General features: G+C 35.2%; 1 protein-coding gene across 1 annotated transcript in view; it reads left to right on the top strand.

Moving 5' to 3' along the window:
• OSTN (osteocrin) overlaps nt 1–18,000 on the top strand; it is a 24,162-nt gene extending 6,162 nt beyond the window's left edge. Inside the window, exon 3 of the mRNA XM_012640904.1 lies at nt 17,916–18,000. Within this exon, the coding sequence (XP_012496358.1) occupies nt 17,916–18,000 (85 nt within the window). The remainder of the gene's footprint in view (nt 1–17,915) is intronic.
• Nucleotides 18,001–19,456: the final 1,456 nt, after the last annotated feature.

Genomic DNA, 19,456 nt, shown 5'->3' with positions numbered 1-19,456 from the left:
ATTAACAAAAACATAATATTATGGGCAAAGAAAGCAAATATTCAATTTAAAAAATACAAATAATACAAACTCTGTGCCAAAAGAAAGAGCAGCAGAGTAAACCAAGATAAGCAAAAAAAAAATCAGAAGGTAGAAATCAACATGACAAAAGCTAAAAATCAATAAATTTGTAAAGCACAACACAGAAAGTAACAAATAAATGAAAAACTACGAACAGAAATCAGATAAAATATATAATAGAAGACCTCATTTGCAAAAGCATAAAGACAGGAAAATATCTAGGCATAAAGTTAACAAAGAATATTCAAAGACTATATGAGCTAAACTATAAATATAATGCTAAAATATCAAAGGTAGATCTGAACAAATGGAGACACATAATAAGTTCTTAAGTCAAAAGATGCAAAAATCACAAAGATGTCAGCTCTCCTTATACCAAATTATAAACAAACTGATTATGGGGTTCATTTGAAACAATGAAAGCTAGCAGAGCCAGGAAAAGTCTTTAAAAAGTAGAAAGAAGAGCCCTACCAGATCTTTTCTTTTTACATGTAGTCCAATATGTTTTATTTTTTTATTTCCAAATATTAATTAAGGAGGTACAATGTTTTTGTTACATATATACCTTGAATAATGCTTAAATCAGGACTTTTAGGGTGTCAATCACAAGAATAGTGTTCATTGTACCCAATAGGTCAGTTTTTATCCTGCACTCCCACTCTCACCCACCTCCTTTCTTGATTTCTCATGTCCTTTATATTGCTTTGTGACCATGTGTTTAGTTTCCAGTTATTAGTGAGACCATAGGGTGTTTGGTTTTCCATTCCTGAGATACTTCACTTAGGATAATGGTCTCCAGTTCCATCCAGATTGCTGCAAGTCAATTGATGGCACATAAGTTGATTCCACATCTTTGGAACTGTGAATTGTGCTGCAATAAACATTCCAGTGTAGGTGTCTTTTTGATAAAGTGACCTCTTTTCCTTTGGGTAGATACCTAGCAGTGGGATTGCTGGGTTGAATTGTAAGTCTACATTTGTTTCTTTAAGGAATGTGCATATTGCTTTCCATAGAGGTTGTACTAATTTGCAGTCCTACCACAGTGTGTAAGTGTCCCTTTCTCTCTGCATCCATGTCAGCATCTATTGTTTTTGGACTTTTTAATAAAAGCCATTCTAACTGGAGTAAGGTGATATCTCCTTGTGTTTTTAATTTGCATTTCTCTGATGATTAGTGATGTTAAGCATTTTTTCTTATGTTTATTTGGCCATTTGTCTATATCTTCTTTTGAAAAACTTTTGTTCATGTCTTTTGCTCACTTTTTGATGGGGTTGTTTGGGTTTTTGTTTTGTTTTGTTTTGGGGGTTTTTTTGGTGATTTGTTTGAGTTCCTTATAGATTCTGGATATTAAACCTGTTGCAGAAGAATGAAACAGAACCCCTATCTCTTACCATATACAAAAATTAAGTCAAGATTGATAAAAGACTTAAAGGTAAGGCATGAAACCATAAAAATTCTAGAAGGAAATGTAGGCAAAATTCTTCTAGGCATACTATGCAAAGAATTTATGACTAAGACTCCAAAGGCAAATACAGCTGCAACAAAAATAAATAAATGGGACTTAATTAAATTAAAAAGCTTCTACACAGCAAAGGAAATAATGAACAGAGTGAATAGACAACCTACAGAATAGGAAAAAATGTTTGCAAACTATACATCTGACAGAGGTCTAATATCCAGATCTTTTTAAATAGTCTTTTCTTTATAATAGCATAGCCTATCAACAGACAGATAGATAGATCAGAACAGAAATTCAAAAAATAGACTCAATTATATTTGCAACTTTGTTATGTATAAAAAGCAGCATCTCATGTTAGTGAGTAGAAGGATAGATTTAGAATAAGTGATGTTGAGATATGGAAAAAAATTAGTTAATTCTCAAACTATACATCATGATAAAGTCTAAATGGATTAGAGACTTAAGTGAAAAAAAAAGTAGATGAGCCCATATGATAATAGAAGAAAACATTGGTGAAGATTTGTATATAGAGAGACTACATAAACTCTTCTAAATTCTGGTGCAAAATCTGGAAAAGTTTAGAAAAACATAAGGAAAAAAATTATTATGTATTTTTAAAAAGTTTCCTTGGCAAAAGATAACCACAAAGCAAAGTAGAAAGACAAAGAATAAATTGGAAAAAAATTTTTGCAACTTACATCAAAGACAAAGGGTTAATATCTTCAATATATAAAGAACTCTGAAAAATAGAGAAGAAAAAGAACAAACCTATAGAGAATGGGGTAAAAACAATAGACGATTAATGGGAAAAAGTGTAAATGGCTATTAACAATGTGAATAGATGCCAACCGTTCTCATTATAAGAAAAAATATATTAAAACTTCACTAATACACTATTTCTCACCTATTAGAATGGCAAAAAAATGCATTTTTAAAAAAGCAAAATATTTAGGGAACCTGTGAAGAAAAGGCACTCCATGTGTTGCTGATTGGAATACAAAATGGATCGCTTCCTGGCCTTTTGGCTAAGACCAAGTGTGGAAGGAATACAGAACGGAATCCATATAGAGGTGAATATGGTAATATCCAGTATATTCTATACGCAGGTATGATTATATCTCTGGCAAAAGAGTATCTACTATCTGAATGACCCTTTAATGTTAGAAGAGATCGATGATTGGCCTGGAATTTTTCTAAAGAATAGTTTCTCTCACTCCTTCACACAATCCTAAAAATATCTACAAACAATAACAGTAATAATACTCTATATTTGAATTTAATTACTACTTAACATTTTCACTACAGTTATTGTTTTAATTTTCCCATTGATATTATGAGGTAAGCCAAGGAAGGAATGCTATTGTGTCAGTCAGGGTTCTGACAAGAAACAGGTACCAACTTTGAAATAGGAAAATTTAAGGAGGGTTTATTCAAAGGAAGACTGTTTTCAAAAATCCGTGTATAGGTGGATCATAATGGATGGCACAACAGCCCAGGGCGCTGGCCTGAAGAGATAATGAAGGGAGAGGTTTCTGAAAATCAGAGAGGTGTGGAGAGCCAGATGCCTTGAGAAAAGCAGTAACTTCCGTTCAGGAGCATGACGCACTGGAAGAGGTTTTCCAAGGAAGGAGCCAGGAGAAAATTATCCTGACCTCTCTCCAGTCTCTCTTCCCGGAGCTGCCTATTGTTTGAGCCAAATCAAAGCTGGAGGGCACAGGTACTTTTGTGGGGTAGAAAAAGGTCAGCCTCCTAGGGCTGAAAGTAGGGTGAGAAAAGGCAGAGAGTAGACTGGAGAGCAGAGAGAAGATATCCAGCACAATTATGCACATTCTATAGATTCAGGTCAAGAAACACTTTGTTAGAAAACATTATTGTTATAACCACTTAACTGAAAGAGAAGAACTCCATAGGACATAATCAGAAAAACAATTTTACCCCCTACCCACATGCATTCAAACCCACTCGGTGGGAGTTGTTTTTCACCATCCCTTGTATAAACCCAATGGTAGTACTAATGGTTCCACTGGTCACACTGAAATACTAAATAATAAGAATCTCTCTGGTCACATTTATTAGAAAAATAACTATATATCGGTAATTAAAATAACCATTCTTATGTCTTAGCCCAAACCATGAATATCATTTCCCTATCTTGGGCCCCATTCATGCTGGAAAGCTGCAGTGAGAAGGGGATGGTAGCCAGTTTATCTTCACACTCTACCTTATGGCAGTGTGCTGCCTTTGTCTCCTTCAGAATTGAGGATGGAGATGCATGCAAAGAAGTAAAACAAAGTCTTACTTGACTGATACTATCATGACCTACCTTTAGTGCCCCTTGGCTCTGGTGAATGCCACAAACTGACTCCTTATCATGGAACTATTTTGGGGTCTGCACATAACCCCCAGTGGGAACATTAATGTAGGCATGCTTGCCTACCACAATGCTTCTCTTCTTCAGATCAGTTATGCCCCTCACCCCCATCCTATTCTCTCATCTTCTCCATTGACACCACCACCAGCAGCCTGCTGAGTTTGCTTGACCCACCAGCCCTGGCAGAAAGCTCTGTGGGCAAAGTCCCTTTTATAATTAACCTAGGCCAACTCTATCCACATGTTCTGCCCAGAAAACCCACAGCCTTGACTCTGATTACTGAAAGTGAAGCTGTTCCTTGTGCAGTCATCTCTTCACTCTGCTATAAAGTTAATTCTTATGGCTTCTCACTCTTTAGATTTTATAGACACTATTCTATTAAATCTACCAGGCTTCAATGGGCATGTTTTATACTCTGTGAGTGGTTTTCTAGAAGCCCTTTCCCTATATAAAGGAAAAAGAAAAATGCTGCTGTTCTTCAATAACTTGCTCCCAAGAAATCCTTCCTTCCTGATCTATTCAACATCAATCCTTTTATTGGATTAAAGCTGGAAAAAATCAGTTCATAGCAACCTTCTTTGCCAATATTATACGAGTCTAGCACCTCACTTTGAAATGCAAGAGGAAATACTTGCCACCTACTCTTTTTGTTATCCCTCAGCCTTTTTGGGCCACAGCCAAAAAACTGAGATAGAAAGAATTCCATTTTAACATACCGATACATTCATTTTTTTTAAATCCCTATAACACCCTAAGAAGGCAGTATTATGATCCCCATTTTATTAGTATTTTTCAGAGACATAAAATGATTTCCCTGAGATTACCTAGCTATAAATTATATGACAGGTTAACTCCAAGTCCAATGACTCTCCACTTAAAGAAGCTACTTCCTATAAAGAAAGTACAGCTCTGTGTGAATAAGATGCTTGTCAAAGGCCAGGAACAGTGAGGTTCACTTAGAATATATGCATTAAATAAATACTTTTAGAATCTCCATACCAATGATATATGGGTTTCTATCCTAAGTTAGACATAGTTTTGGGCTAAAGTTGAGAATAACAGTGCAAGGTTCAATTTGTCAGATACGATTGGCCTTCCTGATGACAGCCCTAAGACAAAAATCCTAACATTTTATTTCCCTTTCTAATTCATGGTGAAGGAGTGCCACAGACCTAGGCCAACCTAGGCATCTCATGGTTTTTGCTGTTTCTTTCCAGCTCTTATTTGGTAGTTTAAAGGAGGTAGTTCAGAACGGGGTGCATTTCAGATGTGAGACACACAGAAAAAGGATTCAGTGTGGTGCCCTTTTTTATATGCTTCCTTCCTCTTAGTTAAAAAGCTGGGCCACACAATGGGAAACGCACTGGAGCATAACGATACGGGGCCATTGTTGCCAATGACTGCTCTTTATTGCATGCCTCTTCTCATTGCTGGGGTGGAATGCCTAGTAGGTGCTCACGGTGCATGTGGAGAAAGATTTCTGATGCAGAGATTAAGTTATAAAAGTACAAAAGTTTATTTTATCCTTCTTAGAAGAGAGAGACAATGGGCGGGGGTGGGGGAGTGGGAAGAGAGCAGGGAGATGGCATGGCATGCCAAAGAAAGAGAAAGGGGGTGCCAGCAGTGAGAGACCAAGCGGCTCACTGATTTTAAGGGGGACAAAGAGAAAAAAAATAGTGATGGCTTGTCAGCTGATAACAAAAATGGTAGCAGGTAGATAACAAAAACTGCAAGATGTCAGTCTAAGAGTTGGTTTCCTGACTTTCCTTGGAGAAGGGATTATCACAGGAGATGTGACTCTGTCCTCCAGTTATGGTTGAGGCTGTAGCTTGTTCTTCTGCTGTTTACTAAGGAACTCTCTGTAAGAGCAGATTCTTAAAAAATAATTTTGAAAGAGAGAGATTTACATCTCTTTTCCATCCCTTCAGCTCTTTCTAGAAGTTGTGCAAAACAAAACTCCTTCAGGGTACCTATTAGTGAGAGAACTCATAGGATTGAACTTTAACTGATCCTGGGGAAATTGTGGGATTAGGTCTTTTCCTGTTACTTTTGCAAGGCTGCCCCTTTCACTCACCTCAGCTCAAGACCACAGAATGAGACAGTCCTTTTACCTTTTCTCCCTACTCTAACTTATATAGGAAGTCTCAAAACTTCCTTTCAAAAGGGATTTTACTTAATTCCATGCATAGGCTTTGTGATGTTCAGTACCCACTTCACCCCCCAAAAAAGAAAATTCTACAAGACATGTTCGTATAAATCCATTTGCTGGATAGAAGTTTTAAAAGTTTCATTAGATCCCCAAGAAGATTCAGGAGCCAGGCAAATGGATATCCCCCCTACCTTATGCTAAAACTCTGCAGCAGTTTCCAAATTAAACATGCCCTGGTTACTTTACAGTCACTTAAACCTTATTATTTTATTCTAGTGCTCAGGGTTTCTTTCTGAATGCCTGTTCCTATGGCCCATTCCTTGAGATAATATGTCAGAAACTGACATTATTCCTAGTCAGCACTATCATCATAAATTTAACAGAACCTGTTTAACATTGAATTACCAAGTTTCAAATAGAATTTCAAAAATCAAAAGTATACTTTCTGACAAGTAAAATAGCTCATTCTTTCATCATCTTAAATATATCCCATGTATTACGAGGAAACCACCTCTTTCTCCTCTCCATGTGAAAGAACTTCTGTTAGGGAAAAACTGGCCTTTTGCCCCAGCCTTTATTCACTCCTTCCCAGAGGAGGAATAGCCACTTACCTGATGCGTATGTTTGGGAGGAGTAGTTCAGCATGTTCAGCTCATCCCCTTCCTTCCTGTTTTTATTGGATAACAATGACTAGTTATGTAAATCTGTCTAATCCAGGGAGAAAACTACAGGAAGCCCTTTGAAATGCAGATGTAAAGCCATATTCTAGATTCAACGTGATCAGTAATAAAAATAGCATTTTGAGTACTATGCATGATCACTCATAGCTCATTTCTCTATTGTTTCTGAATGTGAACTTGGGGGAAAAGAAAGCATTATATTTTGATCCCTTAAAACCACATCATCACTCAGATTTAATGTGGTCCTTCATCCTAACATTCTGGAATTTGAATTTTAAAGTCTGATTGTTTTAAATTTATACATGGTTCTGTGAACTTTGAATATTTTCTTTCTCATCCTTTGCAGGGCCTTGCTGAGTCCTTCATTTTGATCTGTCCTCACACATCAGTCCTTCCAAACTTGTATAGTGATGTATCTGTCCTGCAATAGCCATTTCTTAATTTTGTACCTTAATTTTAAATTGCAGTAACCAAGATTGCAAGATTCGGGGATAACCATTGTTTTATCATTTTCATATGCTCCCTTAATTTTTCCTATGTTTCCTAAGTTTTTCCTGGAACTCCCACATTGGTGTGATCTCTTCTCTCGTGGAATCTCAGAGCACTTTGAATCTCATGGTAATAGATATCTATTGCTATGTAACAAATGACTAAAACTGAGCAGCTTAAGACAACAATAAACATTTTTGTTCTCACACAGTTTCAGTGCATCAGAAACCCAGAAAAAGCTTGATTGGGTTCTTCCCACTCAAGATCTCTTCCAAGGTTACAGTGAAGACGTTGGCCAGAGCTTCAGTCATCTGAAGGTTATACCGAGGCTGGAGTATGAACTTCCAAAATGGCCCACTCGTTTGGCTGAAGTCAGGAAGTCTCAGTTCCTCACTGGCTGTTGGCAGGAGGCCTTAGTTCTTTGCCATGTAAACCTCTCTACAGGACTGTTAGAGGATACTTAGGAAATGGCAGCTGGCTTCTCCCAGAGTGAGTAATCCAACAAAACAATGCAGAAGCTGCAATAGCTTTCAGTATGTCAAATAGTGTCATTTCCACAATATCTTATTGGTTACAGAAATCAGCCATATTCAATGTGGAAGGAGATTACATGATAGTAGGATTATTGGGGGCCATCCTGGAGTCTGGTTACTGCACTCATACAATATAAGCTTTATACTACAACAATTTATTTCCCTGTTTTACTAATCTAAATTACCACACTATTTAAAAGAACATCCTTTGTTAGCTATTACTTACTATACCCGCCCTTTTTGGGTAGTACTCATTTTTGGGTAGTTCTCATTTTTGGGTAGTACTCAGCATTGGTGGAGCTACGTGACTTCCTGATGGGGCCTTGCATTTTATTGCCCCTTTAAGATGTAGCAGCAAATCTTACTATCATTTTTAAGGAACATTCTCTGCACTCTAATTCCAAGTTTCTTTCTTTAGAACTCAAAACCATAAACCAGATCAGTAAAAGTTATTGTATTCTAACAACTTTGGGAAAAAAAGTTTTAAGGTACACATTAAATGCCTATTAAGTATAATGAAACAACATTTACACATGAAATTAATGGAGTGCTCACCCACAAAATAAGCCTTCCAAATTTTAAAGGCGTGCTTACCATACCGAATGTGTTCTCAAACCATGATGTGTTTAAATAAATAAGAAAAGGATAGCCAAAAAAGAAGGTGCAGTTCTCAACTTGTTAATAAGAATAACTTAATCTGACTATCAAAACTATACGTGGAGATAAGAAGAAAAGAAAATTATAGGACAACCTCATAAATCACTATAGATGCAAAATTCCTACAAAATTATCAAAATAAATCCAGTAATGTATTAAAAAGATGATACAGCATTATCATGTTGGGTTTATCATGACAATACCATATAAAGTTGATTTACTTTAGAAAATCAATTAGTGGAATTAACAAGTTGAAGACATAAATCATATTATCCCTATAGATGCATGAATAGCATTCAATAAAGTTAAACATCTCTTCATGATTGAAATCACCGGTAAATTAATAGCAGAAAGAAACTTTTTTTGATCAAGTATGGGACACTCTAAAAATCAACTACAACACATATTCTTAAGTGATACCACTTACAACAATAATAAATCCAACAAACTATAAAACATCTTTATGGAGAAAATTATAAAAATTTTATTTGAAGACATTAACAACAACATAAATAAATGATTTTTGATAGTAAGACTCAGTATTATAAAGATTTCAATTCTCTTGTAAGTGACTTATACCTTAGATTAATATGATTCCAGTCCAAACTGCAATAGGGACGGAGGCAGAGCAAGGTGGCTAAATAGAAACCTCCAGCAATCATCCCTCCATGTGAACACTTAATTCAACAACTATCCACATAAGCAAGCACCTTCCAAAAAACCAAAATTCAGGTGAGCAATCATACTACCTGGTTTCAACATTGTATCAAGGAAAGAGGCACTGAAGAGGACAGAAAAGACAGTCTTGCATTGCCTACGCCACCCCTCCCCCACCCCTCAGCAGTGCCATGATAGCATGTCACATGGAGAGAGAATCTGTGTGCCCGGAGGAGAGAGAGTGAAGTGATTGTGGGGCTTTGCATTGAAACTCAGGGCCACCTTGGCACAGGGCAACACAGCACAGGGCAGAATTCTGCTGGTGCCCACAGAGGGAGCATTTCGAGCAGACTGGCCAGAGAGAAATCCTCAAACCTGAAACCTGACTTCCAGCTAGCCATCAGCTGACAAAAAGTAGCAATGGGGCCTGGATAAAATTCGTAAGACAGTCAGGTCACAAAGGCTGCAGTCCTTGGACAATTCCTGGGGCTATACTGGTTTGGAGCCGGTGGACTTGGGGTACACATGACCCCATTAGACACCAGCAGCTGTGGCCAAGCCAGTGCTTGTGTCACCCCTCCCCCAACTATAAACGGCATGGCTTAGGGAGAGTTTTCTTCCACCTGGGGAAAAAAGGGAGAAGAGCTCAGTGGATTCTATTTTACAACTTGGTATTAGCTCAGCCACAGTAAAGTAAAGTACCAAGCTGACTTCTGAGTCCCCTGAGTCCATGGCTTAGTTCCTGGATGCCATTTCTGGACACCCTGTGCCAGAAGGAAACATGCTGCCTTTGAAGAGAAGGACCAATCCTGGCAGGATTCACTACCTGCTGACTAAAGAGCCCCTGGGTTTTGAATAAATATCAGAGGTAGCCAGGCAAAAGTCACCATGGGGTTTGGGTGAAACTGGGCTGGCTTCAGGTATGACCTGGCACTGGTGGCCATGAGGGAGTACCCATGTCACTCCTCCTCCAACTCCAGCAGCCCACCACAAATAGTGAGGGAAGAGAATGAGAGACTTTGTCTGGTGATCCAGGAAATTCTCCCGTATCTTACCCAAGTCCACCAAAATAGTATGCAAGAAGTCTGCAAGAGTCACAGTATTACTGGCTTGGGGAAACCCTAGTGCTGATATGGCTGCAGTGACCAAAGACTTAGACCACAACACTCAATTCTCTTTGAATATCTGGAAATCCTTCTCAAGAAGGACAAGTTCAAACAAGCCCAGACTGTGAATATTAAACTAAATACCTAACTCTTCAATGCTCAGACATCGACAAACATCCACAAACATCAAGAACATCCAGGAAGACATGACCTCACAAAATGAACTAAATAAGGTAACCAGTGACCAATCCTGGAGTGATGGAGATAGGTGACTTTTCAGACAAATAATTCAAAATAGCTGTCCTTAAGAAGCTCAATGAACTTCAAGACAGCACAAAGAAGGAATTCAGAAGCCTATTAGAAAAATTTAACAAAGAGTTTGAAATAATAAAAAAAAAAGCAGAAATTCTAGAGCTTAAGAATTCAATTGACAAACTGAGAAATACATCAGAATCTCTCAGCAGTAGAATTGACCAAGCAAAAGAAAGAATTAGTGACCTCAAAGATAGGCTATTTGAGAATATATAGTCAGAAGAGAAACAAGAAAAAATAAGAATGAAGCATACCTATAAGATCTAGAAAATAGCCTCAAAAAAGCAAATCTACAAATTATTGGCCTTAAAGAGGAGATAAGGAGAGAGATTGGGATAGAAAGTTTATTAAAAGAAATAATAACAGAGACCTTTCTAAACCTAGAGAAAGCTGTCAATATTCAGGTACAAGGTCAAGAACACCAAGCAGATTTAACCCAAACAACACTACCTCAAGGTATTTAATACTCAAGCTCCAAAGGTCATGAATAAAGAAAAGGTTCTAAAGGAAGGAAGAAAAAAGAAAAAAATAACATATAAAGGAGCTCTAATATGCCTGGCAGCAGACTTCTCAGTGGAAACCTTTACAACCCAACAGAGAGTGGCATGACATACACAAAATGCTGAAGGAAAAACACCGCAACCCTAGAATATTATATCCTGCAAAAAGATCCTTCAAATATGAAGGAAAAATAAAGACTTTTCCAGACAAACAAAAGCTGAGGGATTTCATCAACACTAGACCTGCACTCCAATGTTTATTGCAGCACTATTCACAATAGCCAAGATATGGAATCAACCTAAGTGTCCATCAATGGAAAAATAGATAAAAAATTGTAGTACATATACACAATGGAATATTATATAGTTGCAAAAAAGAATGAAATACTGCCATTTGCAACAACATGGATGGAACTGGAGAACATTATATGTTAAGTGAAAATAAGCCAAGCACAGAAATGAAAATCTCACATGTTCTCAACTCATATGTGGGAGCTAAATATTAAAAACAATTGATCTCATAGAAACAAAGAATAGAATGATGGTTACCAGAGGCTGTCAAGGGTAGCAGAGAGAGGGAGATAAAGCGGGAATGGTACAAAAATATAGTTAGATAGGCAGACAAAATGAACAATATTTGATAGCACAACAAAGTGACCATAATTCAACAATAAGTTAGAGCATACTTTAAAATAACTAGAAGAGTGGAATTGGGATATTCCTAATACAAAGAAATGCTAAATACCTGAAGTGATGTATACCCCAATTCCCCTCATTTAATTAATTCACATTGTATGCCTGTATCAAAATATCACATGTACCTTATAAAGATATACAGCTATTATGTATCTATAATAATTAAAAGTAATATATATATTAGAAAAAATCTGTGATAGGATTTTCCATCCTTGACTAGCTGAATCTAAAATTTATAAATAATTAAATATGATTTTTTTAAAAAAGAAACGTGATCTTTCTTACCCCAAAATAAATATCAATTTCCAAGTATGAAAAACTTAAATATGATTGGCAAAACTACAAAAAATACTTTAAGGTTTCATAGGAGAATATCTTCATAATATTTGGGTAGACATAATTTATCAAATGAGAGGCAAAAATATCAATAAATTCTAAAAAAACATCAAAGACTTTCATAAAAAACACAATAAAGAAAGATGGAAAAAGTTATTTGAATATATATATATAAAACTGACAAAAGTTCAGAATATTCAAAGCCCTCCTACCAATCAATATTTAAAAGAAAAACTAACCAAGAGAAAAATTGGCAACAGATTTAAACAGGCACTTCCAAAATAAGAAATCCAAGTGGACAATAAACAAATGAAAAGGTGAGCAACTGCTGTAGTATTTAGGGAAAATAAATTAAAACCACAATGAAATATGATTACTATGTATTAGTCTGGCAAAATTAAAAGTCCCACAATACCAGGGTTGGCATAGATTTGAAATAATAGGAACTGTCATACATTGCTCTTAGGTATATAAATTTGTACAACTTTGGAAAACAGTTTGAAAACAGTCTGAATGAAATTAGGTATAGGCATAGCTTGCAGTCCTACTTTTGAAAATATACTGTAGAGACATTAAATGAGTACGAAAGGCATGCATAAGAAAATTTTCAGCTGAATAGTGAATAACAACAACAAAAAGGAAATACCTCAAATTTCCATCCACAGTAGAATGGATAAACAAACTTTTGTATATTCATGCAACGAAATATTACACAGCCACGAAAAAGGGAACTACAGCTCCATATGTCAACATGAACAAATCTCAAAACACATAATATTTGCTGAAAGAATTAGAGAAAAATTCACATATGATTTCTTTTATTTTTTCCAACTTTATTGACAAATAAAAATTGTACATATGAAGTATATACAACATGAAGTTTTAATATATATAAATATTATGAAATGATTACCAAAATCATATATCCATCACCTCACAATTACCTTTTATTGTGGTAAAAGCAATTGAGATCTGCTCTCTTAGTGCAGTTCAAGTATACGTTATTAATATGATAAATCATATTAATAAGAATGTTAATATTTATATTATTATTAACTATAGTCATCAAGGTATATATTAAATCTCCAGTACATAATTCCTTTTAAGCAAAATTCTAGAAGTGTTTAAACAACAGATTTTTAAGGAATATGTACATAGATCATAAGATAATAAGAAACATAGAGGGGACAAGTAGACCAAAATTTAGTCTACAGATGACCTCTGGGACTGAGCCTTGAGAGGGATGCAGTTTTGGAGGGGGAACAGTGGGATGCCTAGAGTGCTGGTGAGACTCTATTTCTTATGCTGGCTCTGGGAATAGGGATGCTCATTTCTGTTTTCTTTACATTGAGGATAGATAAATTTATAGACTTTTCATGTGTATAAAGTGATTCTCAATAAAAAGTTTAAATACAATTTTTCTAACTGCTTTTTTAGAATATAAAATACCTTTAGAAGTGGACTTATCCAAAAACATAAATATTAAAGAGAATCCTATTTCACACAAAAAGTCTATATTTTAGTGTAAAGATTAAAGTTGTGCTCAAAATGCACAATCCAATCATTCTATTTACTTAGTTTGATAGACATTCTATGTCTTTACTTACACAATATTTTAGAATGATAAAGGTGGATTATTTTAAATGCATGATTCAAGCCATGTCATACCATTATTTTGTCACAAGAGGGACTAGATAGTCAGAAAGTACTGCTTTGCCTTTTGGTCTTAAGAATATTTCTCTACCTAATGTTTATTTCTTACACACTACATTCTCAGTGCATGTGTTATATAGTACTAATATATACATTCATATCAGAAAAAATGTTAAAATAGCTACTAGCTTGCTATTTTACTTCTAAATGGATATAGATTGTACAGAAATTATTTAACTTACTAAACTATTATGTTTTTTATGTGCTTTATGAAAATAATTGTTTTCATTTTGTATTAGTGCTAAAAATTTAAAACACCAAATGCATTTTATTTGTATTTGTTTTATTTTTCTTATTTGATTTCTAAATACCTGTGAGCATTTGCAACCAGTTCCAATTTTTATAAAATGAATGAAAGTAATTATGGATTTATTGCAAGAATAACATGCATAATCTAAGTCTCTATCAACTTGACCAGTAGTTTTCATTCAAAGTCTACTCTGAGCAACCTATAGTGTTTCTGGAAGTTCTTCGAGGAGCCACTATATATGGAGAGATGGGAGTACTTTTTTACTAGGACAATTCTTCACTTAACTTTTGAGATATTGCTCTCTTTCATAAAGCTTTTATTTGTGGAAAAATTAATAGTAAGCTACAAATAGTTTGAAAACCATTGGACTAGACTGGTAGGAAACAATAGTATCAGTTAAAATGTGTAAAATGTTTTCACGTGTGCTACCTCATTAGCTCTTTTCAATGTAAAATGTGAACTCTGAGAGGTAATATATGTCTTATTCAGCACTGTATCCCCAGTGCAGAGAATGAATACATATGGTTATCACAAAACAATCAAATATTAATTAACAAATAAGTATATTAAATAAATAAACAGCTCCAAAAGATAGGCACAGCAAATATCCTCTGAATTCTATCAAAAGGGGAAGAGTAGTTATAACAACAGACTTTCAGAGGGCTGCACTATAAGCAAATAAAAGAGTAAAGAAAAACCCAAGTCCTCCATCTCCTGGTTCCTAATACTTTTTGGATCAAATCTGGGGGAAAGAAGGAAAGGAGAAAATGAGGAAGGAGGGAAGGAAGGAAGTAGGGCAGGGAGGGAGGGAGGGAGGGGAGTTTGCTTTACACTATACTACGGCTGCCTCTCATTGGCCTGAGCAGGGAAAGATCAACTGTAGTAAAGCAAGAAAGAAAAATGCTATTTTCATTTATTTTACCTTCATCTTTGAAAAAATGAATTGGTAGTAGAAACCAATGAATTTTCTGTTTTAATCATACTGCTCTTTAAAAGAAGTAAAAGGATTATTTTTTCATGACAAAATTTATTCTTAAAGAAGCTTTGAGAGATCAGTACGCATGTCATATGACTCCTTTTCCCAGCTGCTATTTCCTTCCCCTTCTCACAAGTTCTTTAAATACCCGAAAGGGGTTGGCTTCTTACTTCCTCTCATTCAAGTTGTTAGCAGAATTTGGTACCTTACAATTGCATGATTGAGGTCCCATTTGCATCTAGAACTTCTAGAGGCCACAGCATTCCTTGATTCGTGACCCTTTCCTCTACCTTCAAAGCCAGTGATGGTGGTGAAATCCTCAGATTGCTGTTCTCGTCCAACTCTCTTCAGGCAGCATCTACTTTTGCGGACTCCAAGGACTAGATTTGGCCCACCCAAATAATCCAGTATAATCTTTCCAGTTCCAGGTCCTTAATCTTATTTCTATCTGCAAAATTGTTTTTGCTATGTAAAGTGACATACTTTTGGACTCTGGGGATTATGAAGTAGACATCTCTGGAAAGTCATTATTCTGACTTCCACAAGGAAAAGAACCATTTAAAGTTAGAATCTATAAATTTACTTATGTAATATTATAAAGATAAATAAAAATGTAAAGGAGACAATTTTTTTTCTTTCAATAGCTATTATTTATAATTACATCAAACCATGACTGATATGTATAGTTTCTTATGACCATGAATTTTATGCTAATTTTAACAATAGGATGTTTATAAATAGTACGTTTCCCAATTGGTTATTAAGTTGAAAAATATGTAGTCAATTTGTTATCAAGAAATCTAGAAGTACAAACAATAGACACCACTACAAGGGTACGTATTCCAGAAATCTGAAGAAGGGAGGCAGGGGTGTGGATAGGGTAAGGATAAGCATTAAATATTTTTTTTCCTAGATTTTTCCCACCTAAGTAACTGATCAAATTGTTGTCTAGGAGACAAAGTCTTATAAAGATCACACATATAGTCAATGTAGATAACAAAACCAAGAGCCAATCTAGAAAGGAAGATGGCTGTGAATCAACAGAAAAGAAAGTTGAATAGAAACATAACATGGCCCTATTCTTATAATATCACTTGAGAATAAGCACCATGTCAGGTTCCATGTCTCTTTTATCATTCTTGTATATACATTACTAAGCACAGTGCCTGGCATAGAGAAGGCACTAAGTAAACATTGATTGTCTTCAAGTTATTTTAATTAGAATTAATGTTTATAGATTTTTATGTGCAAGTTACAGCAATAAAGGCTCTCATGTTTCCATTGTTGTCCATATGTTTCAGAGCCATTTAATACATTATTTACTTAATAGTAATATCAGAAATACTAATAAGACCTGGTAGCTAAGGTAAAAACTTGACATCAGTAAAAATGAAAGATTTTTCCTCTAGTATTTGCATGAAATCATTATCAGTCTGAGAGTAGTCAGTTACAGGTTTTTGAAGTCAAAGACTATTTCTGATTCATCTCTCCCAAGGCAGACACAAAAAGAACCTTATGCATAGTAAGTACACTGTAAATTATAATAAGAAAACAATCATTCTGCGAAGGATTAAATTTTTAAAAAAAGAAAATCAATTGAATGACAATAGGAAAAACCTCAAAGACTTTGTAATTTTCATTCATTTTTAGTGTTTAAATTACGTAGTATAGATTAACAATATAATGCAAGTAATTAGAAAAGAACTAAAGAAGCTATTGAAAATGTTCTGAAACAAATTGGTTTTTAACTCTTTAAGCTCCTGAAAATTAAGTTGTCTTGTAAGGTACTGAGTCAGTCCCACACCACTGAGATTTTCAAGGAATGAACTGTATGTATCTTTACTGGTCACAAAATGGAAGTAGAAATCCTTGCATTTGGTGGGAGAATAACCTTTAAGATTCTTTCTCATTCCAAAAGTGTTATGGTTGCTGGTAATGTTCTGTTTCTTGACCTGGGAGCTTGCATTTGTAGTCTGTACATGTCTAATATTGTCATATGCCCTCTTTGTTGTCCTCTTTTCTGCACGTATAAGTCAACAAAAAGCCTAGCATATCTATAAGCCAATTACTTTTAGCTTTGAGATAAGTAACTTACTTGCAAAGGCTTCTTAGCTTCTCCTGTCTGTCTCTTTCTTCATTAAGAAGACACACCTCTCTTAACTCCAATGCCAGTGAAAGTTGCACACTCGAAGTTCCGGGACCTGTCCTGTTAGTACTTTGGTTTGATGGAACTAAGTGATGGTGATAATAACAAATCAAGTAAAAATATTTCTAAAGTAGTTTTTATTTTTAAAGGGGTAATTTATAGAAAATATAAGCTGTAAGGTACACTATGCCTCTGGTAGCTCTCTGTGGAATTTTTAAACTTCATTTTAATAACGAAGCTGTTTAATTGCTTTCAAACAATATTCAACATAGAGAATGTACAAGCAGACATAGACCATCACATACAAAGTTTCTTGGGTTGAAGTCTAAGTGAAGACACACTTACTCTGCATTCAGTTTAGCATCAGCACTCTCTCCTCTCCCAACATCATCCTTCCTCATCCTTCCTGGGAAGACCCCCTTTCTGAAGCAGATGTTGGGGAAAAAAAACCCTGATTTAGTCTAATCTTTCTCAATTAACAGAAAAACAAAATCTGAAGCAGGGAAGGGATTTTCCCTAACTAAAGCACTTAGTTGGCAGATTAGTATACTGACAAGACCTGGCTTTTCATGTGGTCTATTTGAATTTAGGTAAGTTAACTTCTTTAAGCCTCAGGCTCCTCATCTGTAAACTGGAAGTAGTAATACCTAATCCACTTCTACAGATGTTGAAAATATGAGTTAGTGTCTGGCACGTGGCAGGCGCTGGTGAATGGTAACCATCATGTTTATTCCAACTCTCAAAGAAAGCATGAGATAAAAGAACAAAAGTCATGATTGATAATTTGGACTTTCGCTAACAAATGTCCTCCTTGGTTTGTTTCAGGAAAGTAGTGGACCATCCAAAAAAGCGATTTGGTATCCCCATGGATCGGATTGGTAGAAACCGGCTTTCAAACTCAAGAGGCTAATCGATTCCGATTGTGAGTACAATTTAAATAAATAAGGATGTGTGAAGGCATTTGATTAACATTTCACGAAGGACTAATCAATCCAAATCCCCCTTTTGATTTCTTATCTTATAAATCCACATTTTCAAATTTTTCTATATTCAATTAGTATAGTATATTAATATTGAATAATTTAAACATTTAGAAAGCAAGAGTGTCCAAGATCTGCTTTGTCCCCCACAAAATTAGTGATTTTGCTATTTTTACAGACTCTTATTTAATTATTGAATGTTAATATGCAAACAAGGGTTAAGATTATAATTAACATAGTAAATCACCTTCGTAAATATACATTAATGTGTAGCAATCCCTGTGCTATGAAGAAGACACATTCCTGTGATACATATCATTTTGTATGATATGTACATGGAACATACAAGAGAGAATGATGTGGCAGTTAAAGTATTAGCCACTAAATCAAAACACCTTATCCAAATCCTGGCTCTGTCACTCATCCATTATTTTATCTCTGTCAAGATACCTTATTTTTCTGCATTGTGTATATATTGATAATAACATAGTAGTATTATGAAGATTAAATTAGATGTTTGTGGTAGTCCAGGAATACATTGGACACACAATAAATGCAAGGAATAACAGTTTATACTAGAGTTCTGAAAATTTACTCTTGCTGGGCCCTACACTTAGTGTTTTACATGCATTGCTTCATTTAATCGTTTTGTTCCATAAAGTAGTACTATTACTATCTCCAATATCTTGAGAAGCAGTATGGTATAAGGGGTAAAGGTGCCAGCTACGGAGATTAGCCTTCATGGGTTCAAATACAAGGCCATCTATTGCTAGCTGTGTGAACTTGCTTAAATTCTGAAACCCTCCTCTATAAAATTAGAAGAATAATGTCTATCACATAGCATTGCCCTGAGGATTACATGAATAGATACATATTAAACACTTAAAATAGTACCTGACATATATTAAGCACTTAATAATCATCAGTAATTATTATTATTACACAAATAAGTGGAAGGCTTAGAAATATTAACTTACAATGCCACAGAGTATAAGTGATGCACATAGAATTAAAATCCAGAAGGCTTAAATCCTCAGTTTATATGCCAAACACTAAATTTAGTCATACATATTATATCTTTTAAACATTAAATAAATGTTTCTGGTATGTGAAATCTAGGTAATATATTTTATCCCAGTAAGGCTTATAAAAGGTGCATACTCCCTCCCAAATGAATAAGACAACCTGGAACTGCTTTAACAATTTCAGGCTAGAGAAGAGGGAGTTCTTTCTGCTTCTCTCAAGATGATCTTCAGATCAATGACACAGAGACCCTCAAAGCATCACATTAGCCCTCATCTCTCAATTTAGATCACCCAATCTTATTCCTCATCCTCAAACGTTCTAAAGCCACAATGAGTAGTCAATATTTTACCTCTACTCTCT

Source organism: Propithecus coquereli, unplaced genomic scaffold (genome assembly GCF_000956105.1).
Source record: "Propithecus coquereli isolate 6110/MARCELLA unplaced genomic scaffold, Pcoq_1.0 Scaffold10, whole genome shotgun sequence".
NCBI classification, from domain to species: Eukaryota; Metazoa; Chordata; class Mammalia; order Primates; family Indriidae; genus Propithecus; species Propithecus coquereli.
Note: the sequence above shows the minus strand (reverse complement) of the source record. Positions and strands in the feature narration are given on the sequence as shown.